Consider the following 19,658-nt stretch of genomic DNA (forward strand, 5'->3'; position numbering starts at 1 on the left):
CTAGATTTTCTTCTAAATGAACTAAAAAATGAGTTTGGCTGGAACTAAGATTTCCCACAGGGCTGAAAAAATGATGAAGGCAGCAAATAACTTGTCCATCTCAGACTATGGGTATGCAATTTTAACAATATAAACTAAAAACCAGCCTTGTTCCTGTTCAGTTTAACTGCACACACTGTTGCCATCCTGTCAAATAACAGACTCATCAGACATTCAGTTTGAAGAACTATTTTAAAACAACTTCTCAAATTTATTTAAGTCATGGGATAATATGGTCGAGTTTTGTGTAAAAAGGGGGGGAAAAAGCCACCACTTACTAAATCCTGCAGACAACTCAGAGATTAGGCAGCATATTGGACATAGTAACCACAGGATCACTATCACAGAATCTGCATTTTCCTTTCAACCAGCACCAGAGGTTTCCAATCCAAAATTTAGTTTACTAAAGATCTCAGCATAGTAATTAAAAAAAAAAAAAAAGACTGAGTTGATTTTTTTTCTTTAATTTTTCATTTCAATTTAGAAAAATGACTAGAGGCAGTGACAAAAATAATCACTTAAAAGGGATTCCTCTCCAGAAATTTTGTAATAGTGCAAGTCCAGGCTTTCCATATTTTTCTCCATCCTTTTAGATTTAAAAAAGAAAGGGGTTTGGAATATGTCAACCTTTACTCAGCTTGCTACACAAAGCCTCTGCCTTTACAAGTCCTAGATGTAATGCCAGCACTCATCCCCCAAACCTCTGGGCTTAATCAAGTCCATGGGTGCCTGGCTAGAGAGCCGTAGGTGACAGCTGCTCAAGCAGCTGCTCTCAATCCAAAGTCCGTCACAATACTAACTTTAGACAGTAGATGGCTGACTGTATCACTCAGGACATATACCAGGCTAAGATGGAAAGAAGTCAGACATCCCTTGTCTGTTCATAGTGAATCACACCAGCAGCCAAGCCTGTGCTCCTTTCCCCAGAGCTCACTGTGCAGACTGCTGCCACACCACCTCCATCCATTGAGCTCATTGTCCAGCCATAATGGAAGTTGCTTAAAAATTATCACTGGAATAGATGAGTTTCCTTAAGTAACAAATGAACATATTTAATAGCAGTTTAGACCTATTAACAACTCAGTCTCTCCATTTCTCCCTAGGGAGCCTGTACTTTTAGGCAAATGGAAGGGTTAAAAATACAGAGGCGCAACATCTGTATTGTAAATGTGTGCTTTTATCTTTTCCTCATGACCTTCTTAGAAAATTGTTGTTTCTAAACATTCAGTTTCCTTAAGAAGAAATTTTACTTAACTGTTACATAATGTATGTAGGAAAAGATTTCTCTTTTTAGCATTCATTTCATTGTATGGGTTTTACTCTCTAGGTACTGACAAGGGGAAAGGGAGAAAAGGGAGGAGACAGAAATCACAAAGAGCAGTGTACAGCACACCCTGTGTCAGCAACATGACAAGCCCTCTAATACTGTCAATGCTGACTCGAAGTAATTTCTGGTGGAGTGAATACATCATTATATTTCTATTTGCGCTCCACCTGAGACTTTTCCCTAACCACTAATTGCGAGTGAAGGTCTAGAGAACTTCTGTGAAAGGGGTAAAACACAAGTCATGTGCTGGTATGTGGTCGGGTGTCAGTGTTCTTTATAATGGAGGAAAAGAGGATTACAGGGAGATTTTTGTTTCAGCCTTAGTCCAACCAAGATTTGAAAGACTTACAGAAAACGGCTTCACACAGAATGGTGTTAGTGGGGAAGGGATGATAAGGGGGAGTGGTAAACACATCCAGTGAAATTCAGGGATAAAAAAAGACCAGCACAAGCCCACAGAATACAAAGGGACAAGGAAGAGCACCCCGGGGCATAGGCAGGTCCGCTGCGGGCAGGCAGGGTGCATGGGTTAGCCACTCAACGGCTCCAGCGATAATTCTGAAACCCGTTCAAAAGTTTTTTGGTTTTTTTTCGGAGTAAATTCTTCTCCTGGACACATCAAAGATTGTGCTTTAAAAATGTCATTAGAAGGTAACAGCTTTTTAAATATTCTTTTGCCTCATCCTCCCAGGTGATTTCTTTTTGGTTAAAAACCAGTGGTATAAACCTTTCAAGGTGGAAGAACAGTCTTCTGACATAGGTGAGGTGAGGCGCTGGATGAACTTACACAGTAAGTGAGAGTCTGTATGTCTTGGTCTTCTCCCCGACCACTCCACACCTCTGACCTAACAGAGATGGCAGTTCATTTCCTCTGGAAGAAGCCAGTAATGGACACTTGTCTATTGGCTTTGCCCAGGGCAGCAGCCCCTTTCTTGGGGCCCTTTCGTTCCTCTTTGGGCTCTTTCTTTACAGTCATTGCTGGGGGTCTGTGCATAGAAGATGTCTTCATCTTAAGTTCTTCTTCACTATCTGTGCAGGATTCACTCTCGTAGACTTTTTCAGTCACTGGTAGAATAAGGAAAAAAAAAGGAACATGAGTGGATCAAGTCAATTAGATCACAATTCTATCACGAGAATGAGATGTCTTGTTCACCCAGTTCCCCTCAGACCCTATGATCAAGGAAGGTGTGCTCATCTACTGAAGTGTCCTCCCACTGGGAGATCGGGTCCAGCCCCGGGCATCTTGAGCTCACGCAGCCTCCAGCTGGGGCTCAGCATCAGCCTTCATTCTTACTCCCTCACTGCCGTGCCCCACGTCTTTAAATGGGCCTTTATCATTTCACTGCCCAAATTCGGCATTTGGGTTCTGCTCTAGTTAATTTCTTGAGCTCTAATCGGTGCCTGCCTATTTCCACTGCTCGTTTTCCTGGTCTTAATCTCTGCTCTATTTGCCAGTTTCAATCCTGTCTAGCCAGGGCAATGGACCCTCTGACTAGCTCTATCCTGATGTCACTCACTCTCTGCACATCCTAAGTACAGAGAATTGGAGATTAGTGACTCAATTGTTCGGTTCTTAGTTTTGAATGACTGCAAATTAACCCAAGATTTACTAGTGGTCTACATCATGAATATAACTGTCCCAAGCAAACTTTATCAGATGACAAACTTGGTAGTTTTAAGGAAGGACCATGATACAATGAGAAACATAGTTACTAATACCCTTACTCCCTATCAGCCTAAGGCATATTTTACTTTTTCCCCTGCCAATAAAACTCACTAAAACCTGCCTAATGAACACTTTGAAAAGCATTCTACTAGTGAGCAGTCGTTATAAGGAAGCACCAAAGGGCACAGACAATGGCTCCCAACAATGATGTTACAGAAGTGATGAGGGTGTCTCTCCAATATTACTGCAGTGCATACACCAACCACAAGAACCAGAACAATGCCACCTTCCTGTGACTTCAGAGAGCTGAGGCAGCTGTATAACCAATGTCATCTAAATTCTTTCTCAGACTTCCTGGTTGCAGCAAATGATAGAGAAACAGTAAAGAAAAACATCTTTTCTTAGTTGAATAGAATAACCCAATATGCATAATAAATGCTCAGATGATTGAAGTAAAAGGCATTTTTCCCATTTAAAAACAATGCCAGTCTTAAGCTCTTAATTATTGATCATTTCTCTCTAATAACATATATCAGTCAAATTGTTCTAGAGGTATAGGCATTGGAATTAAATATATATAAATGTCAGACTAGGTATCAGAACATAGATAATTTCAAACTTTAATGTGCACCAGAATCACTTGGAAGGCTTGTTAAAACACAGATTGCTGGGCTCTATTTCCAGAGTTTCACAGTCACTAGGTCTGAGGTGGACCGAAGCATTTGCTTTCCTAACATGTCTGGGGAACTCACCTTGAGAGTCACCCCCGCCGCCCCGCCTTCATAAAATGGAGATAACACTGCCTCACAGAATGTAGAAGTACACCTAGTAATCTCTGGCAAGCACCCTTCAGTGCTATTTCTCCCTCACAATGGGCCAGCTGAAGGTCAACTGGCTACTGCCACTGCAGCGCTCCTTCACCTTATTCCCTCCAGCGCCATTAGGCTGCATAACTAACAGTCCCCTCCCTAAGGGTTCCCAGGATTCCGCATTACTTTCAAGAGCCTAGAATTTACTTTGCTGACTCTTGCAAACTGAGAAGCTGAAAACACTGATAAGCGTTTAAATACGTATTAAGTGTTCTCAAAGGCCTTCCTACTCAACTTTGCTCCACAGACCAGAGGGCATTAGAATCTCCCATGAGCTCATTAGAAATCTAGACACTCAGGTTCTACTGAATCAGAATCTGAATTTTAGCAAGATCTTCAAGTAATGCATATACTCAGCAAAGTTTGAGAAATGTTGCTCCAAAATACTTAGGGAATTTCCTTGAGACACATATCAGTTCAGCAATTACGATCCCACCTTATATGCAACTTCAAAAGCACATGTAACTGGAATATTGGAAAAAAATTATGAGCTGGCTATTAGCATCTCAAAGTCTGAGGGAAGTCTGAAGAGCCACCTATCGACACAGAAAAGAAACGACTTACTACTAATTGGTGGTATAGACTTGCTTCTTCATAAGCTATACTCTGTATTCAAATGGCAGCATGTCTAAAATATTAAATTCCAGCATCAATTACTTCATTCTCTCATTACTTATTATTGAAATCACTGGTTGTCTCAGTTCCAGTTTTGTGCAATGCATTGCTTGGGGGGTGGGAGGCTGTTAGAAACCAGTCAGGGCAGCACCAACAAAGTTTCTTAAGCAGCACACTTAGTATATCTTACGAGCTAAAAGGAACACTTTCTATATTCAAAGCTGTAGCTATTTCAAACTACAGAACAAAGGAGATTTCAACTTAAAAATACAGGATCTTTATTTTAGCTAAATAACATGCCACTTTCCTGGGATGCCACTTAAAAAGTCCCAGTTTGAAAAAAATAATTAAAAAGGCCCAGTTTACATGAGTAACATCAGAATTCTTTTCCATCAACTGTTTTGCTTTAGAAATCCACCTTGTTCAGAAGTCCACCACAAACTTATCTCAGGGGCCCAACTCCCCTGCAACAAACTCACAGAAAGGAAAAGATCAGCTTTTTAAACCCACAGACTAACTCTGATCCAGCACAGGACAGGGCAAGACCTCTGTGCTGATATATCTGGAACAGTCTGAGCAGAGAGGAAAGCAGAACTCTTTTGTTGGTAACGGGAGCCAAGATTCATTAGGTTGAGCTTGGACTAAAAACCTTTAAAAAAAAAAAAAAAACACACACACACAAAAAACTGCTATGTGAGCACAGTTTTCACTGCTGCATCCAAGGCTCTTATTAGTCCTGTCTGGAGTCAGGACTGCAAAAGGTCCACATCCCCACCTGGCCAAAACTTGAGTACTGTGTTTTGAACAAAACAATAGGTAATTAGCCACATTCCCAATGAACTCTCACAAAGATATAGTCGACATTTTTCTTTTGGGGTAGAAGGAGAAAAAAACTAGCACTGATGTTTTTGTCCTCTTATTCTTTTTTTAACTATAAGAAATTCAACAGAAAATACATATATTACCACCAACAGTCAAACTAAGAGGCTTGAAAATGCACTATTAGAAGACTCAAAACAGACTACTACTCAAAGTCCAGAATTCATAGGCTCACAATAAATTTGACACTGAAAAGACAGAACTTCCACATGTAAGGAATTTTATTCCCCAATCATATGCTAAATTAAAATGTCAGGCCTTTTCAGAGGAGTGGGAAGTGGGGAGTAATGGGACAAGGCTCACAACTGACAAGATGTCTTCACTAGTTTTAACAACCTCAATGCCTAGAAAAAACTGGTTCTTCAATCAATACTTTTAAGACAAAAATTTAAATAAGGAAAGCCAAGAAAGAAGAAAAAATATTTCTCTAGGACAGCCATGTTGTGGCAGGTGCCACAGAAAAGAAGAAACAACAATTATGGGCTAATCCAATTAACAAGAGGTTTTAGAGGCTCAACCAACAACTCTTTCAAATACAGAAATATAATACCAGGATCTGAGCATCCCATCAGGCCTCCAGGCCAAATCCTAAATGCCCCACAGAAGTCTGGTTCAATTGTGGGAAAGGTACAACAAGCTAAAACATGGCTGAATAACCCAATGACTCAAAGCCTGAATTATTTTTCTAAAAGATTAAATATGCTTTTCCAGTTATATTGAGATATAAAGTACACCACTGTATAAGTTTAAGATGTACAGCATAATAGTTTGACTTAAATATACTGTGAAATGATAACTGCTATAAGTTTAGTTAGTAGGTAGCATCCATCATCTCACATAAATACAGAAAGCAAAAGAAAAAAATAATGTTTCCTTGTGAAGATAACTCTTCAGATATACTCTCATTACTGTGATATATATCATACAACAGTGTTAACTACAGGCATCATGCTGTACATATATCCCTAGTGCTTTTTTATCTTATAAGTAGACCACCTTTTTCCTATTCCCCCTGCCTCTGGTAACCACAAATCCGATCCCTTTGAGTTGTTTAGGTTCCACATGGGAAAGAGATCATACAGTATTTGTTTTTCTCTATCTGATTACCCTCAAGGTCCATCCATGTTGTTACACATGGCAGGATTTGTTTTTTTATGACTGAATAATATTCTATATACATACTTCTTTATTCTTTCATTCACTTACAGACACTTAGGTTGTTTCAAAGCCTAAATTCTGTTCCCCTCTAGGCCTGCATAAAAAGCACATATTTTTACCTAACATGGCTTACAAACAGGAGACATTAAGAAAGTGATTTGGAAGACTCAAACGTCTCTGAAGAACAAATGGGACAAAATACCAAAGACTCATGACATTCTCTTCAGTCTAATCATCTGTAGAAGCTTCTTTTCCACTATTCAAATGTATAAAACCACCATTCTAAAAAAACAAATGTTTATCAACATCTACAAAAACAGGTTGGTATTGTGACTTCCATCTTGAAAGTGTTTTTAGATATATTTCCTCACCTGCATCTTCGCAACAACCCCACATGTAGGCAAAATGGAAATTTTACCTCCATTCCATCAATCAAGAAACTCACCACCAGAGGTGACAATCTTCATCCAAGATCTCAAAGCTTATTTGTATAGTGTATGGCCCAATCAAGAACTAGGTGTTCTAACTTTAGTTGTAGTGGTCTCTATACCGTGCTACTCAAAGTGTGGGCCACAGACAAGGAGCGAGGCACCACTTGGGGGTAAGTCACATGCACATTAAAGTTTGAGGCACGCTGCTCTATAAAGGATTATGGTGCCTCTCTGTGGTAATAACTCTCTCTCTGGATTTGGAGCCAAAATTTTTTCTTACCTATGCAGCCTTCATCATCCACATAGGTTTTAGATTTCAGCACACGCTTTCGTTTTCTTTTATTTTCTCCACTTAAGCTCTAAAAGATCAGAGAAAGATCAGAGGTTATAACATTAAGGTGACCAATAAAACTACAGGGGGGAAAAAGCTTTTTAATTTATAACAATAAGCCTCCAATGTTCCATGATGATAAGCTGAACGAGGGATTCTACACATTTCCTTTTAGAGGACCAGCCCTCCCACACAGGTAAGTGATGCTCAAGCTAAAGTAACATGTTGAGCAAACATTTGTGTTCATTCAGCAACATACTTTTGTTAAGGAGTGCAGGCACCGTGGGTTAAACAGATCAACAGGATAAGAACCTTTGTGGAGAAGACAGACAGGAAAACAGACCATTTTGATAAGGGCTTTCCCTGTGTGCTCCCATAATACCTGGCAGGCAGGCAGGCAGGCAGGGCAGAGGAGGGTATTATGGGAGCACACAGGGAAAGCCCCTAAACAGACCAGAAGTTTCCACAACATCTGCTCTTGCTGTAGATACTTGCTATTTTAGCCTTGACACTGCAACATATGTCCATCTAATTTAGTTTCAGACTGGTATTACTTTCCTTTTATCCCCACTGGTCTTTAATCCTATTTGCTCTTCAGCTAATGAAATCAATACAAAATTTAAATGAGCCTTAATACAATGAATTAAGGAAAAATGATAGTTATATAGGAAAAAGAAACTTGTCAGCAACCCTCTTCTCAACTCTTTATTATCTACACTAATAGATGCAGACAGGGTACAGCTAGAGATCACTCAAAACTACATTTCCCCATTGGTTGCCCGTTTTTCTCATCCAGCCCTTTTCCAGAAGAGTAACCAACATGCATAAGTTGTTTGTTCTCTTTCACACACTTTGCTCTGATGCAGGCAAGACCTCATTTTGTATAATTCCAACGGGATTTGGGTAGCACAGCAGCCCTGATGCTGGAAGTCATGGAAAACAAAACAGCTCCCAGGATTCACCTCTGCAACCTTCCTGAAACTTTGACCTATAGCTGAAATCTCACTTCAGGTGAGAAGGAAGACCTATAGGAGACCTATAGGAGAGCAGAATGAGACAAGAGCCCTCTACTGGCATTTGTGAAGTATACAGCAGAGAATGGATTTAACATAGTTTTAGGTCCTTGGGTGAAAAAACACACAGAAAGGCAACCATTCCAGTAAAGTTGTACCTGGACAGAAGGAGGCTCTGGTTCAGTCTCCGGCACTGGTTCAGGAGGTGGAGATGCAGGAGGAGGTGGGGATGGTGACTCAGCTTCATAAACCCCAGGAGAATCTGGTATGACTGAAATTATAAAACAAGCTTAGATAAGAGAACAGTATCTAGTACATCGCCTTCTCCACTGGCTAAGTTCCCATGTCCAGCAAAGGACATTTTGCAGGCAGTAATTCATGACAACCAAGAACTCTGCAGTTACATATGTCTACACATATATATCTTTAAAATATACATCTTATTAATTTTATACCAAAAAAAATTAGAGAATCAAGAATTATTAGAGCTAGAACGTACCTTGGAGATAATCTTAGCTAAACCTTTTATGTTACAGATAAGTTAGGGTATGAAGTTGTTTTTTAAATATCCACTGATCACCTACTACGAGTCATGTATATCACTAACACTGTTTCACTTTATCCTCACAACAACCCAAGAGACAAATATTATTCACACATTAGAATCGAGTAAACAGAGGTTCAGAGAGGTTAACTTGACAAGGTCACAGAGCCTGCAACTGAGGCAGAAGATTTTAAACCCAAGTCAGTTTGATTCTTCAGCTTTACTACTCCAACTATCCCCTGCTGCCTTACCATTCAGGACCAGACATTTTCTCTTAACATCAAGTAAGTGGATAATCTCAGATTATACCAAATGCTCCTTGCCAGAATCTTTGTGGGTGTGGTCTAAGGATTATTTGCAATCACCTGAGATGTTTGTTAGACTGAAATTTTCCAGCTAATGTTAAGAGCATAAACTTTAGGGGCAGGAGAAATCATCTTTGAAGTGATCACAATTATAGCTCTAACAACTAAGACCTGCTTAATAGATTGTATGGGAACTATTTCTAGTGATTGCCCCACTGATGAGGCTTGTTTTGCTACACTGAGAACACTTTTAGGAAACAAACATTGCTATAGAAGTGATATCTCCCGAGACGAGAGCACCACCAAGGGGATCCCATCATTTCCAAATAGTTCCAGAAACAGTGGTCTTAGTATGAGGCCCATGAGAGATATGAAAATCCTCAGCTGACCTATTGCTTAATCACCACAAAGAAACTGCTGGTCAAAGGACTGGGTAGCTGCTTAGCCACACCTGCTTCTGAATCTCCTGGCTATATTCAAATTCTTAGCACAAGTCTTGAATCTGAAATCTTCCCAGCTGATTAGGTCAGTGTTAAATATTATGACAGTGGAGGGTTCAAGGCCAAATGACCTAAAGAGGTGAAGCAGAACAAGAGCCAGAACAAAACAATAAATTATACACTTCAAGTATGAAATGGGCCCCAAAACTTTATAAGCTCTGGGACACAAGAAACAGACACATAAAAAAAAAGTGGTCCAGTTATTAACCCAGCTCTGGGAGGACAGAACCTGATGGGCGCTCCAGCAAGCAAAAGTTAAACTACAGAACCAAGAACGCTTTTTTCCAAGCTATTAAGCTGTGTCAGAATGTGTGTCAGTGATAGGAGGAAAGTTTATGCAGTGAGGAAGCCAAAGAAAAGGAATTCTGAGTGCTCACAGTAATAAACTCAGGAGTACTTACTCTATTTCCAGTTCTATAACCACCTGACTTAACGAAGGAAAACACTTAATCCTAGCGGCACCCTCTAGGACCCCCTTTTCCACTGCACTATATGAAACTATCTAGATTCCCCCTCCAGACTCTAAGCTCCATAGAGGCATAGGTACCATGACTTCCCTAGCACTGAACACAGTAACAATATATTTTTTTAAATAAAGGAAAACAATCATTTTTGGAACTAAATTTGGGGTGAGGCGCTTCTTGGTCAAGAAAGATCCAACATATACCTCCCTCTCTACACATCCCCAGAGAGAAACATTATCATGATAAAGGAGTGAAATGTAAGTTCCCCCACCCCATGCCAAGGAAGAGAACGGAAGAGGAGCCAAGAGCTCTTGATAAGAAATTTCAACAAATCCCTGAAAGATGGAAGGTAGATGGGAAAAAGTTGACAAGAGAAGCACCAATCAATTAGATGAGTCAGATAGGAGAGGTTACTATCTATTATAAAACTTCTGGAAAAAACAAAAAAACCTTCTGTTTTATCTGATTTTTGAATTTGTATATAGGGGTTTTTTTTAAATAAAATATTTTAATAAAAAAGGGAGGAGAAACAAGATGATGGTGTAGGTAACAGCTGCACCCTCCGCCTCCCACAACCACTCAAAGCCTCCTGAAATCTGGCTGAACAGAAGCCCTGCAACCAGGGAACTGAAGACGCACCCAGACCGGTAGGAGGGGTGGAAATGGGGAGACGTGGGTGGATCGGGGCTGGATCCTGGAGACAGGGCCGTGGGCCCACACCCAGTGCTGCGGTTTAAGCCTGGAGAGACATCTCCCTGGTAGAGGTTTCCCAGAGGAGTGAGGGGTCCCAGCCCCACAGGAGGCCCCCAGCCCAGGGCTCCAGGGCCAGGAAGAGAAGTACCCACAGCTTCGGGCTGTGAAAACCAGCAGGGACTGTCGCTGAGGGTCATGGAGGCTGTGAGAGCCCCAGGCTTTCCTCTTAAAGGGCCCGCTCACGGACTCGGATGTGCTCCCTCTGAGCCCCAGCGCCAGGCAGCAGCTGGAAAAGACCTGGGACAATTTTGGAGGAGCTAACCTGCCTGAAATCAGGGCGAGAGCTGGAGGGGCAGCTTTCTCCCAGGCAGAAGAGCTGGCAGAGGCCATGGCTCCTTTGGCGAGTCCTTCCCATGCACAGCCGGCAGGCAGGTGGGATATTTGAATCTCCAGCACCTGACTCACACCTTTGGCCCCACCCCAGTGATTCCTGGAGGCCCCACCCTTCCCTACCTGGAGGCTCAAGCCATTTCCAGTGGCTTTTCTGTGCAAGTGGCCTCTCGAGCCTCATGCTTAGGACTTTCCTAAAATCTCTCAAACAAGCAGCAGCGTGCCCCATACGGCTTGATAAGTGGCCCAGGCCTGGCACTAGCAGCAGCCTGCATTGGCTCATAGCTTGGCCGCTCCTGGACACCTCCAAGCCCAGCACAAGTAGCAGCCAACTACGGTTTGCTGAGTAGCTCATGCTGGGTGGCCCTGGGCAAGGCACTGGCACAGGCTGACTTTGCACCTCCCAGGAGGCTCCAGAGACAGTGCACCTGGTGGTCAGACTCAACCACGCAGGATTACAACCCTACCACATCCACGAGTGACACACTCAAGGGCGCACTTGGTGAACATCAAAGCCCCACTGAAGTAAATTCTGCTCCATAGGGCTATCTCCAGCACAGCAGCTCTTTGGCTGTAGTTGCAGCTGGTCCTCGCAGCTGATTGGCCAGGGGGTCAATTCCTCCCAGTGACACCAACAGCAACCAAGGCTCAACTACAACAGGACAGTGCACACAGCCCACACAGGGGAGCACCTAGAAGGCCCAGCTCAGGTGACTGGGGAGGCTGAGCCACTGGATCCTACAGGACACCTACTACACAAAGCCACTCTACAAATGCCAGGAGACATAGCAGCTAATACTTAGAAACAAACACCTGGAAGCAGCCAAAATGTGGAGGCAAAGAAACATATCACAAAGGAAAGAACAGAAGAAATCTCTAGAAGAGGAACTAAATGAAATAGATCCAAGCAAGCTAACAGATACAGAGTTCAGAATTTTATTTATAAGGATGCTTAAGCTGACTATTAGGGAAATAACTGAGAAAATCAATAACACAATAAAGTAGCAATTTGAAATGAAGGCTGCACAAACTGAAATGAAGAATAATTTATAGGGAATCAACAGTAGAGTAGAGGATGCTGAGAATCAAATCAGCAATTTGGAACATGAGGAAACCAAAAACACCCAACCAGAAGAACAAAAAGCAAGAAGAATCCCGAAATATTGAGATAACATATGGAGCCTCTGGGACAACTTCAAGAGGCCCAACATTCGTATTATTGGGGTGCCAGAAGGAGAAGAAAGAGAGCAAGAAATTGAAAACCTATTTGAAAAAAATAATTACAGAAAATTTCGCCTACCTGGGAAAAGAAATAGACTTACAAGTTGAGGAAGCACAGAGGGTCCCAAACAAGAGGAACCCAAAGAGACCCACAGCAAGACGCATCATAATTAAAATGCCAAAGGTTAAAGACAAAGAGAGGATCTTAAAAGCAGCAAGAGAAAAGCATTAGTTACCTACAAGGGAGCACCAATACGACTGTCAGCTGATTTCTCAACAGAAACCTTGCAGGCCAGAAGGGAGTGGCAAGAAATATTCAAAATGATAAAAAACACAGAACTACAACTAAGATTGCTCTACCCAGCAAAGCTATCATTTAGAATTGAAGGTCAAATAAAGAGCTTCACAGATAAGAAAAGGCTAAAGGAGTTCATCACCACCAGACCAACACTACAGGAAAACTTGAAGAAGCTAATGAACAAAAGAATCTGACGAACTAAATAGATCCAGAGACACTGATGCATGCAACAGACGATCATATTTCAAAGGAAAGAGGGAAGGGTGGGTGGAGAGTGGGAAGAGATTAACCAAAGAAGTTACATGCATATATGCATAACCCATGGACACAGTCAATAACGGGGTGAAGGCCTGGGGAGGGAGTGGGAGCGAGGTGGAGGGGGTCAGTTGGGGGGGGTGGAATGGGATACCTGTAATACTCTCAACAATAAAGATAAATTTTAATTAATTAATTAATTAAAAAAGAAAAAAGATAGGGAAAACAACTAGAATTTTCTGGATGTTACAACCATTCATTCATTTTCATAATAACCCCACAAAGTCATTACTATCTCTATTATTTCTGTTTTAAACAAGTAAGGTTTGCCTTATCCCATTTGGTTCAGTGGTTAGAACCTTGGCCTGCAGACTGAAGAGTCCCGGTTGAATTCTGGCCAAGGGAATGTACCTCGGTTACAGGCTGGATCCCCCGCCCCAGTAGGGGCACCTGCAGGAGGCAACAAATCAGTGTCTCTCACATCGATGTCTCCCCCCTCCCCCCCCCCCCGAAAAGCAATGGAAAAAATATTCTCGGGTGAGGATTAAAAAAAAAAAAAATTAAACAACTGAGGTTCATTCAAAGACATTAAAAACACAAGCACGCCCACATTCATGCTAGAATCCAAGTCTGTCTGCCTTAGTCTTTATTATCAAGCCTTGCATTCTCCCTCAATATACTTTTAGTGACATAAGCATATGGAATGTTTGATGTACTGGTATAATTTATTTTTCCTTATTTATTTTTAATCCTCACCAGAGAATATGTTGTTATCGATTTTAGTTCTCACAGTGATGTGAAAAGGAAACATCAATCAGTTGCCTTTTGTATGCACTCCAATCAGATCGAACCCACGACCTGGGTATGTGCCCTGACCAGGAATTGAACCCACAACCTTTTGGTATACAGGACAACACTCCAGCCAACCGAGCCACACCAGCTAGGGTGCACTGGTGTAACTTAAATACAGGGTGGGGTAAAAGTAGGTTTACAGTTGTGAGTGTGTGAAAAGAGTTTATTCTTATTGTATTATTTTCCATACAAACAATTGTAAACCTACTTTTGCTCCACCCTGTATATCTGTAACAGTTTTCAGTTTTTCAGATGAAAAACACTCAAGTAGTGAAATATCACCTTCCCCAGGAAAGCACCCTTTGTTGGGAGCAGATAAGACTGTGGTAAAACTAATTTCAGGGATCCAGCAAGATAACCACTGTTTATCAGAGTTTTCTGGCAGAGATTGTTAATTAGAATTCTTGGAAATCATTCACAGCTTCCTAGGAAATTTTTTTACTACCTATCTTAACCTTCAAAAGGAGGGTCATTTGCTTAACATTCTCTATAAGCAATCTACAAGGACTGAAAATGTTTAGCAAAAGCAAACATATTAGTTAAAACTATTTCTTCCTAGCAGTGTATAGTTCTTAATGTTACTTCTTTCTGGGTCCAGCCTTTTCTTGCTTTACAAAGAGCATATATAGAATTGCTAAAGGTGCTGATCTGCCAGGGAGGGAAGAAAGGATAGTCTCTTAGTAAAGAGTTAAGGATGTGAGGCTGGGAATTTTCTGAGAGAAGGTACTAGGTACATATTTACTATTGGTACTTATTGACCACCTCAACGGGAAAATGGGGTAACAACAAAAACCTAGTCTGTGTCAAGCACTGTCCTGGCACTTTTGCCACATCATCTTATTTGGTGTTCATAAAAAGCCTACACAGTTTCTAATAATATCTCCATTTTAGAGATGAGAAAACAAGGAATTGAAGAAGTTAAGTAATCTGTCTAAAGTGTCACACAGTAAGTGGTAGAGGTAAAATTTAAACTCAGTCTGTCTGACTCCAAAGCCCCTGCCATAAAGTCCACTCTTGCTGCTCATTTGCTAATTTCAAGCTTAAAATGGCATACTAAACTAATAGCACATATTCAGTGTAACAGGAATAAAACAATAATAGATTAGAGACTGTGGAAAGGTTTAAAATAAAATCCCAATGGCTTTGAGACAAAGAAATTTAGGAGTAAAATGGCCATGGTTTATAAATTTAGTCAGATGCCAAAAATTATCTTTGCCAGAAAAAAAAATCTGAGAGCCTCTGCTTTATATCATCTGTTACTATAGGTTGTCCATCTCTATCACATTTCTTCTTGTTCCTTTCCAAACTAAATAACCTCACTCATATTTCAAATCACCCATGGGTATAATTGTTGTGGGCTAAGGATCAGAATCACAGAGATTATTTCAAAAGTATGCAATGAGTGCTCAATCAACCACAGTAATTCCTGACTTAGAGCTGACTCCTTCACTAATACTACAGTATCTAGTTTCCCTTTTTAATGTACATTAGGCTCATGGCTTCAAAGACTTTTCCAGAATCTTCCCCAAGTTCTTTTCCTGGATGGAAATAGGGAAGACTGTTTCAATTAACACATATTCCCTAAGTTACTTCCTAATTATTTTCCCATGTGTCTGCATAGAGTTGTCTCTATTTTCTCAACTCTTAATTGGTCAGAATGTTCCTTGATGGTTGTTTCATCAACACACTTGGGAATTTTCCTTTAAGTAGTCATGGTCAAAGCATTTTTTTAATAATATCTTTTTCTTGGTAAATATGTTGTTTTTAGTGATTTCAGAGAGAAGAAGGGAGAGAGAAACAACAATGATGAGAAAGAGTCATTGATCGGCTGCCTCCTGCACACACCCCACTGGGAATTGAAACCCAGGTATGTGCCCTGACTGGAAATCGAACTGTGATCTCCTGGATCACAGGTTGATGCTCAACCACTGAGCCATGCCAGCTGGGCCAAAGCATTTTGATAAATGACATGGAATGAGTAGATAGCAACTGCCCCTCTGAGATGCCCACAATGCCTTCTTCTTACCCATTCCAAGGATTCATTAAAAACCATGGCTCTGGTGGGCACTGTACGTCTCACAGGATAGAGGCCATAACTTTAACATATAAGCATGACTAGGGGGATCTAAATCCATGGAAGAGTCAAAGATGTACCTCTGTCTTAACCAGATTCAACCTTTTGTAAAATTTCTTAGGTCTATTCCTTTCTTTTGCATTACTGTCATCTATACAGAAATTTTTTTTCCACTCAAAAGCAGGGGATATGTTTGACCTAATACCCCCTTTTAGAGGACTTCTGTTATCATTTTCAGTTGTTATAGCAGTTTCTGGTAAAAGTAGAGACTAATGAGTTTAGTTTTGTCCAACAGCATAGCAGGCTCTTTTTTATTTTCATTCACTTTTCTTCTTTAATCTCTCTTCGCATCAATTTGTTTGTGTCTACGTCCTCTTATGTGATACTGAATTCCTTTGGACTAGCGTTCTTCCCTCCCCTTCAATTACCTAAAATGTCTTATACTCATTATGGCATGAACTCATGGAGAAACAACTACAACAACTCAAACTTTTCACCCCTGGTTCTCAAAGCAGGCTTTTCAGGGTAGAAGTCATCTGGCATATCAGTTCAAACCAAGGGTCTTTCTCTTAAGCCTCCTTCTCTTCCTATACACTTTCATTTATACAATTTGGAAAGAGATTTTGGCTCTTAGAATACTTAATATTCTTTTAAAAGGCACATTAATTTTCTAGATGAGAATCTTTGCCCTTAGTCTGTTGATCTTACAACAGTATCCACAATCTAAAACTGAAAGGGCCCATGATGTCACTCTCTTTCAACGATGACACCACAGATTCTTCATCTTAGCATGGTTTTACCTATATCGTATGGAAAGCCAGATCTTGGGGTACCGTGGGCCTTTTTCTGACCTGCCTCAGGCTCAGTACTGGTGGAAGCAGGCCTCAGTATGAAGCTTGGGCCCTCCCACATGCACCTACACCCGCAGAGGCAGCCACCAACCGTGGATTACTTTGTAGCTTCTCACAGGTAACCCAGAGTTAACCAGTGACATCAATCTGCACTAGAGTCCCTCCCAAGAAGCCCAGAACCAACACATATAGTAGCTGGCTTCAGAAAACATCAAAGCACAACCCAGTTCCACAAGCAGCACACCCAAAAGGAGATCTCAGCAGGCCCTGATGCCCTGATGGGCTGTATTCCACTTCATGGAATAAGCCCCCAAACACCAGCTCATGCACTGTGGTCAGGGTGAATCCTCATAGCCAGTCAGCCTGAGGACCAACCTCACCCACAAACAGGCAAACAGCAATCAAGACTAAAATACAACAGGAGGGTTGACATAACCCACACAGGGGACATTCCTGGAGCACCTAGCTCAGGTGATCAGAGAGACTGCACCACAGAGCCCCACAGGACACAGTAGATGTACCTAATACACAGAAACAAATACAGAGAAGCAGCCAAAATGGGGAGACAAAGGAACATGCCCCAAATGAAAGAACAAGAGAAATCCCCAGAAAAAGAAATAAGTGAAATGGAGCAATAACTTTACAATGATTATTAAGATGCTCAAGGAACTTAGGGGATGAATGAATGAACTCAGTGAGAACTTTAAGAGAGACAGTAAGCATAAAAAAAGGCCATAGAAAACACAAAAGAGCCAGTCAGAAGTGAAGAATACACTAGAAGGAATCAACAGCAGATGAGATGAAGCAGAGGATCAAATCAGCGATTTGGAAGACAAAGTAACAGAAAATACACAATCATAACAGCAAAAGAAAAAAAGAGTTTTTTCAAATGAGTTTAAGGAACCTCAAGGACAACATTAAGCATAACATCTGCATTATAGGAGCACTGCAGGAAAAGAGAAAGACAAAGGAATTGAGGACCTATTTGAAGAAATAAAGACAGAAAACTTTCCTAACCTGGTGAAGAAAAAAGGCGCACAAGTCCAGGAAGTGCAGAGTCCCAAACAAAAAGAACCCAAAGAGGCCCACACCAAGAAACATCATACTTAAAATGGAAAAGCTTAAAGACAAAGAGAAATCTTAAAAACAGCAAGAGAAAGACACAACCCCCAAACTAAAGAAAAGGAAAAACAGCCAGAAAAAGACTTCAATGAGATAGAATTAAGCAAATTATCAGAAATAGAGTTCATAGGAATGGTTATAAAGATGCTCAAAGAAATTAATGAGAACAACAAGGCACCGCATGGTAAGGTCAAGAAACTTAGTAAAAACATGAAAAAAAGAGATACATATCATAAAAAAGAACCAGGCAGAAATAAAGAATACTATATCTGATATCAAGAATACACTGGAAGCCCGGCCAGGAGTGGCTCAGCGGTTGAGCATCGACCTAGGATCCAGGCGATAGGGGTTCGATTCCCGGTCAGGGCACATGCCCGAGTTGCAGGCTAGGCAACCAATCAATGACTCTCTCATCATTGATGTTTCTATCTCTCTCTCTCCCTCTCCTTTCCTCTCTCTGAAATCAATAAAGATATTTAAAAAATAAATAAATAAAAAAGAATACACTGGAAGGAATTAAAAGCAGGCTCAATGAAGCAGAGGACAGAATAAGTGACTTAGAAGATTAGGTAGGAAAAAACAATCAGAGCAGCAAAAAGAAAAACACTTAAAAAGCATGAGGACAGTCTAAGGGAGCTTTGGGACAACAACATGAAGTGAAACAACATTCACATTATAGAAATACCAGAGGGAGAGGAAAGAGAGCAAGGGATAGAGAACTTGATGGAGGAAATAATGACAGAAACCTTCCCTATGCTGGCGAGGGAGAAAGCCATACAAGTTCAGGAAGTACAGAGGGTTCCACATAAGAAGGACCAAAAGAGAACCACTCCAAGACACATCATAATTAAAATGACAAATGTCAAGGACAAAGAGAGATTAAGGGCTGCAAGAGAGAGACAAGCAGTGACCTACAAGGGAAACCCCATAAGGCTGACATGGGATCTCTTAACAGAAACTCTTCAGGCCAGAAGGGAGTAGCACGAAGTTCTCAAAGTAATGAAAAGCAGGAACATGCAACCAAGATTGCTTTATCCAGCAAGGCTATCATTTAAAATTGAAGGTGAAATAAAGAGCTTCCGAGACAAAAAAAAGGCTAAAGGAGTTCAGTACCACAAAACCAGCATTCCAAAAAATGGTAAAAGGACTGCTCTAAGACAAAGAAAGAATAGTGAGAGAACGGTACATCAGCACAAAAGGGAAAAAAGGCATTAAATAAGTACATATCAATAGTAACCTTAAATGTAAATGGAATAAATGGTCCAATCAAAAGACACAGATTAGCTAAATGGATAAGAAAACAGGACCCAAATATATGCTGTCTACAAGAGTCCAACTTGACAGCAAAAGATTCACACAGGCTAAAAGTGAAGGGATGGAATAAAATATTCCATGCAAATGGAAAGGAAAAAAAAGCTGGAGTAGCAATACTTATTTCTGACAAAATAGACTTCAAAATAAAGACCATAACAAGAGACAATGATGGTCACTACATAATACTAAAGGGATCAATCCAACAGGAGGAAATAACCCTTATAAACATATATGCACCCAATATAGAAACACCTAAATATATAAAAAATTTCTTGGAGAACTTTAAGGGGGAGATTGACAGCAACACAATCATAGTGGGATACTTTAACACCCCACTGTCAGCACTGGACAGATCATCAAGACAAAAAATCAACAGGAAAACACAGACCTTAAGTGACTCACTAGATCAAATGGCTTTAATTGACATTTACAGAACATTTCATCCCA

The 19,658-nt window shown here is 40.8% G+C and overlaps 1 protein-coding gene across 1 annotated transcript in view; it reads right to left on the reverse strand.

The window, feature by feature from the left end:
• Nucleotides 1–217: 217 nt before the first annotated feature.
• POLD3 (DNA polymerase delta 3, accessory subunit) overlaps nucleotides 218–19,658 on the reverse strand; it is a 55,683-nt gene continuing 36,242 nt past the window's right edge. The window contains exons 10-12 of the mRNA XM_016208454.2: nucleotides 8,487–8,599; nucleotides 7,265–7,343; nucleotides 218–2,431 (exon numbers count right to left, since the gene is read on the reverse strand). Coding sequence (XP_016063940.2) covers nucleotides 2,229–2,431; nucleotides 7,265–7,343; nucleotides 8,487–8,599 — 395 coding nt within the window. The 3' untranslated portion in view covers nucleotides 218–2,228. The remainder of the gene's footprint in view (nucleotides 2,432–7,264; nucleotides 7,344–8,486; nucleotides 8,600–19,658) is intronic.

Source organism: Miniopterus natalensis, chromosome 11, assembly GCF_054644295.1.
Source record: "Miniopterus natalensis isolate mMinNat1 chromosome 11, mMinNat1.hap1, whole genome shotgun sequence".
NCBI classification, from domain to species: domain Eukaryota; kingdom Metazoa; phylum Chordata; class Mammalia; order Chiroptera; family Miniopteridae; genus Miniopterus; species Miniopterus natalensis.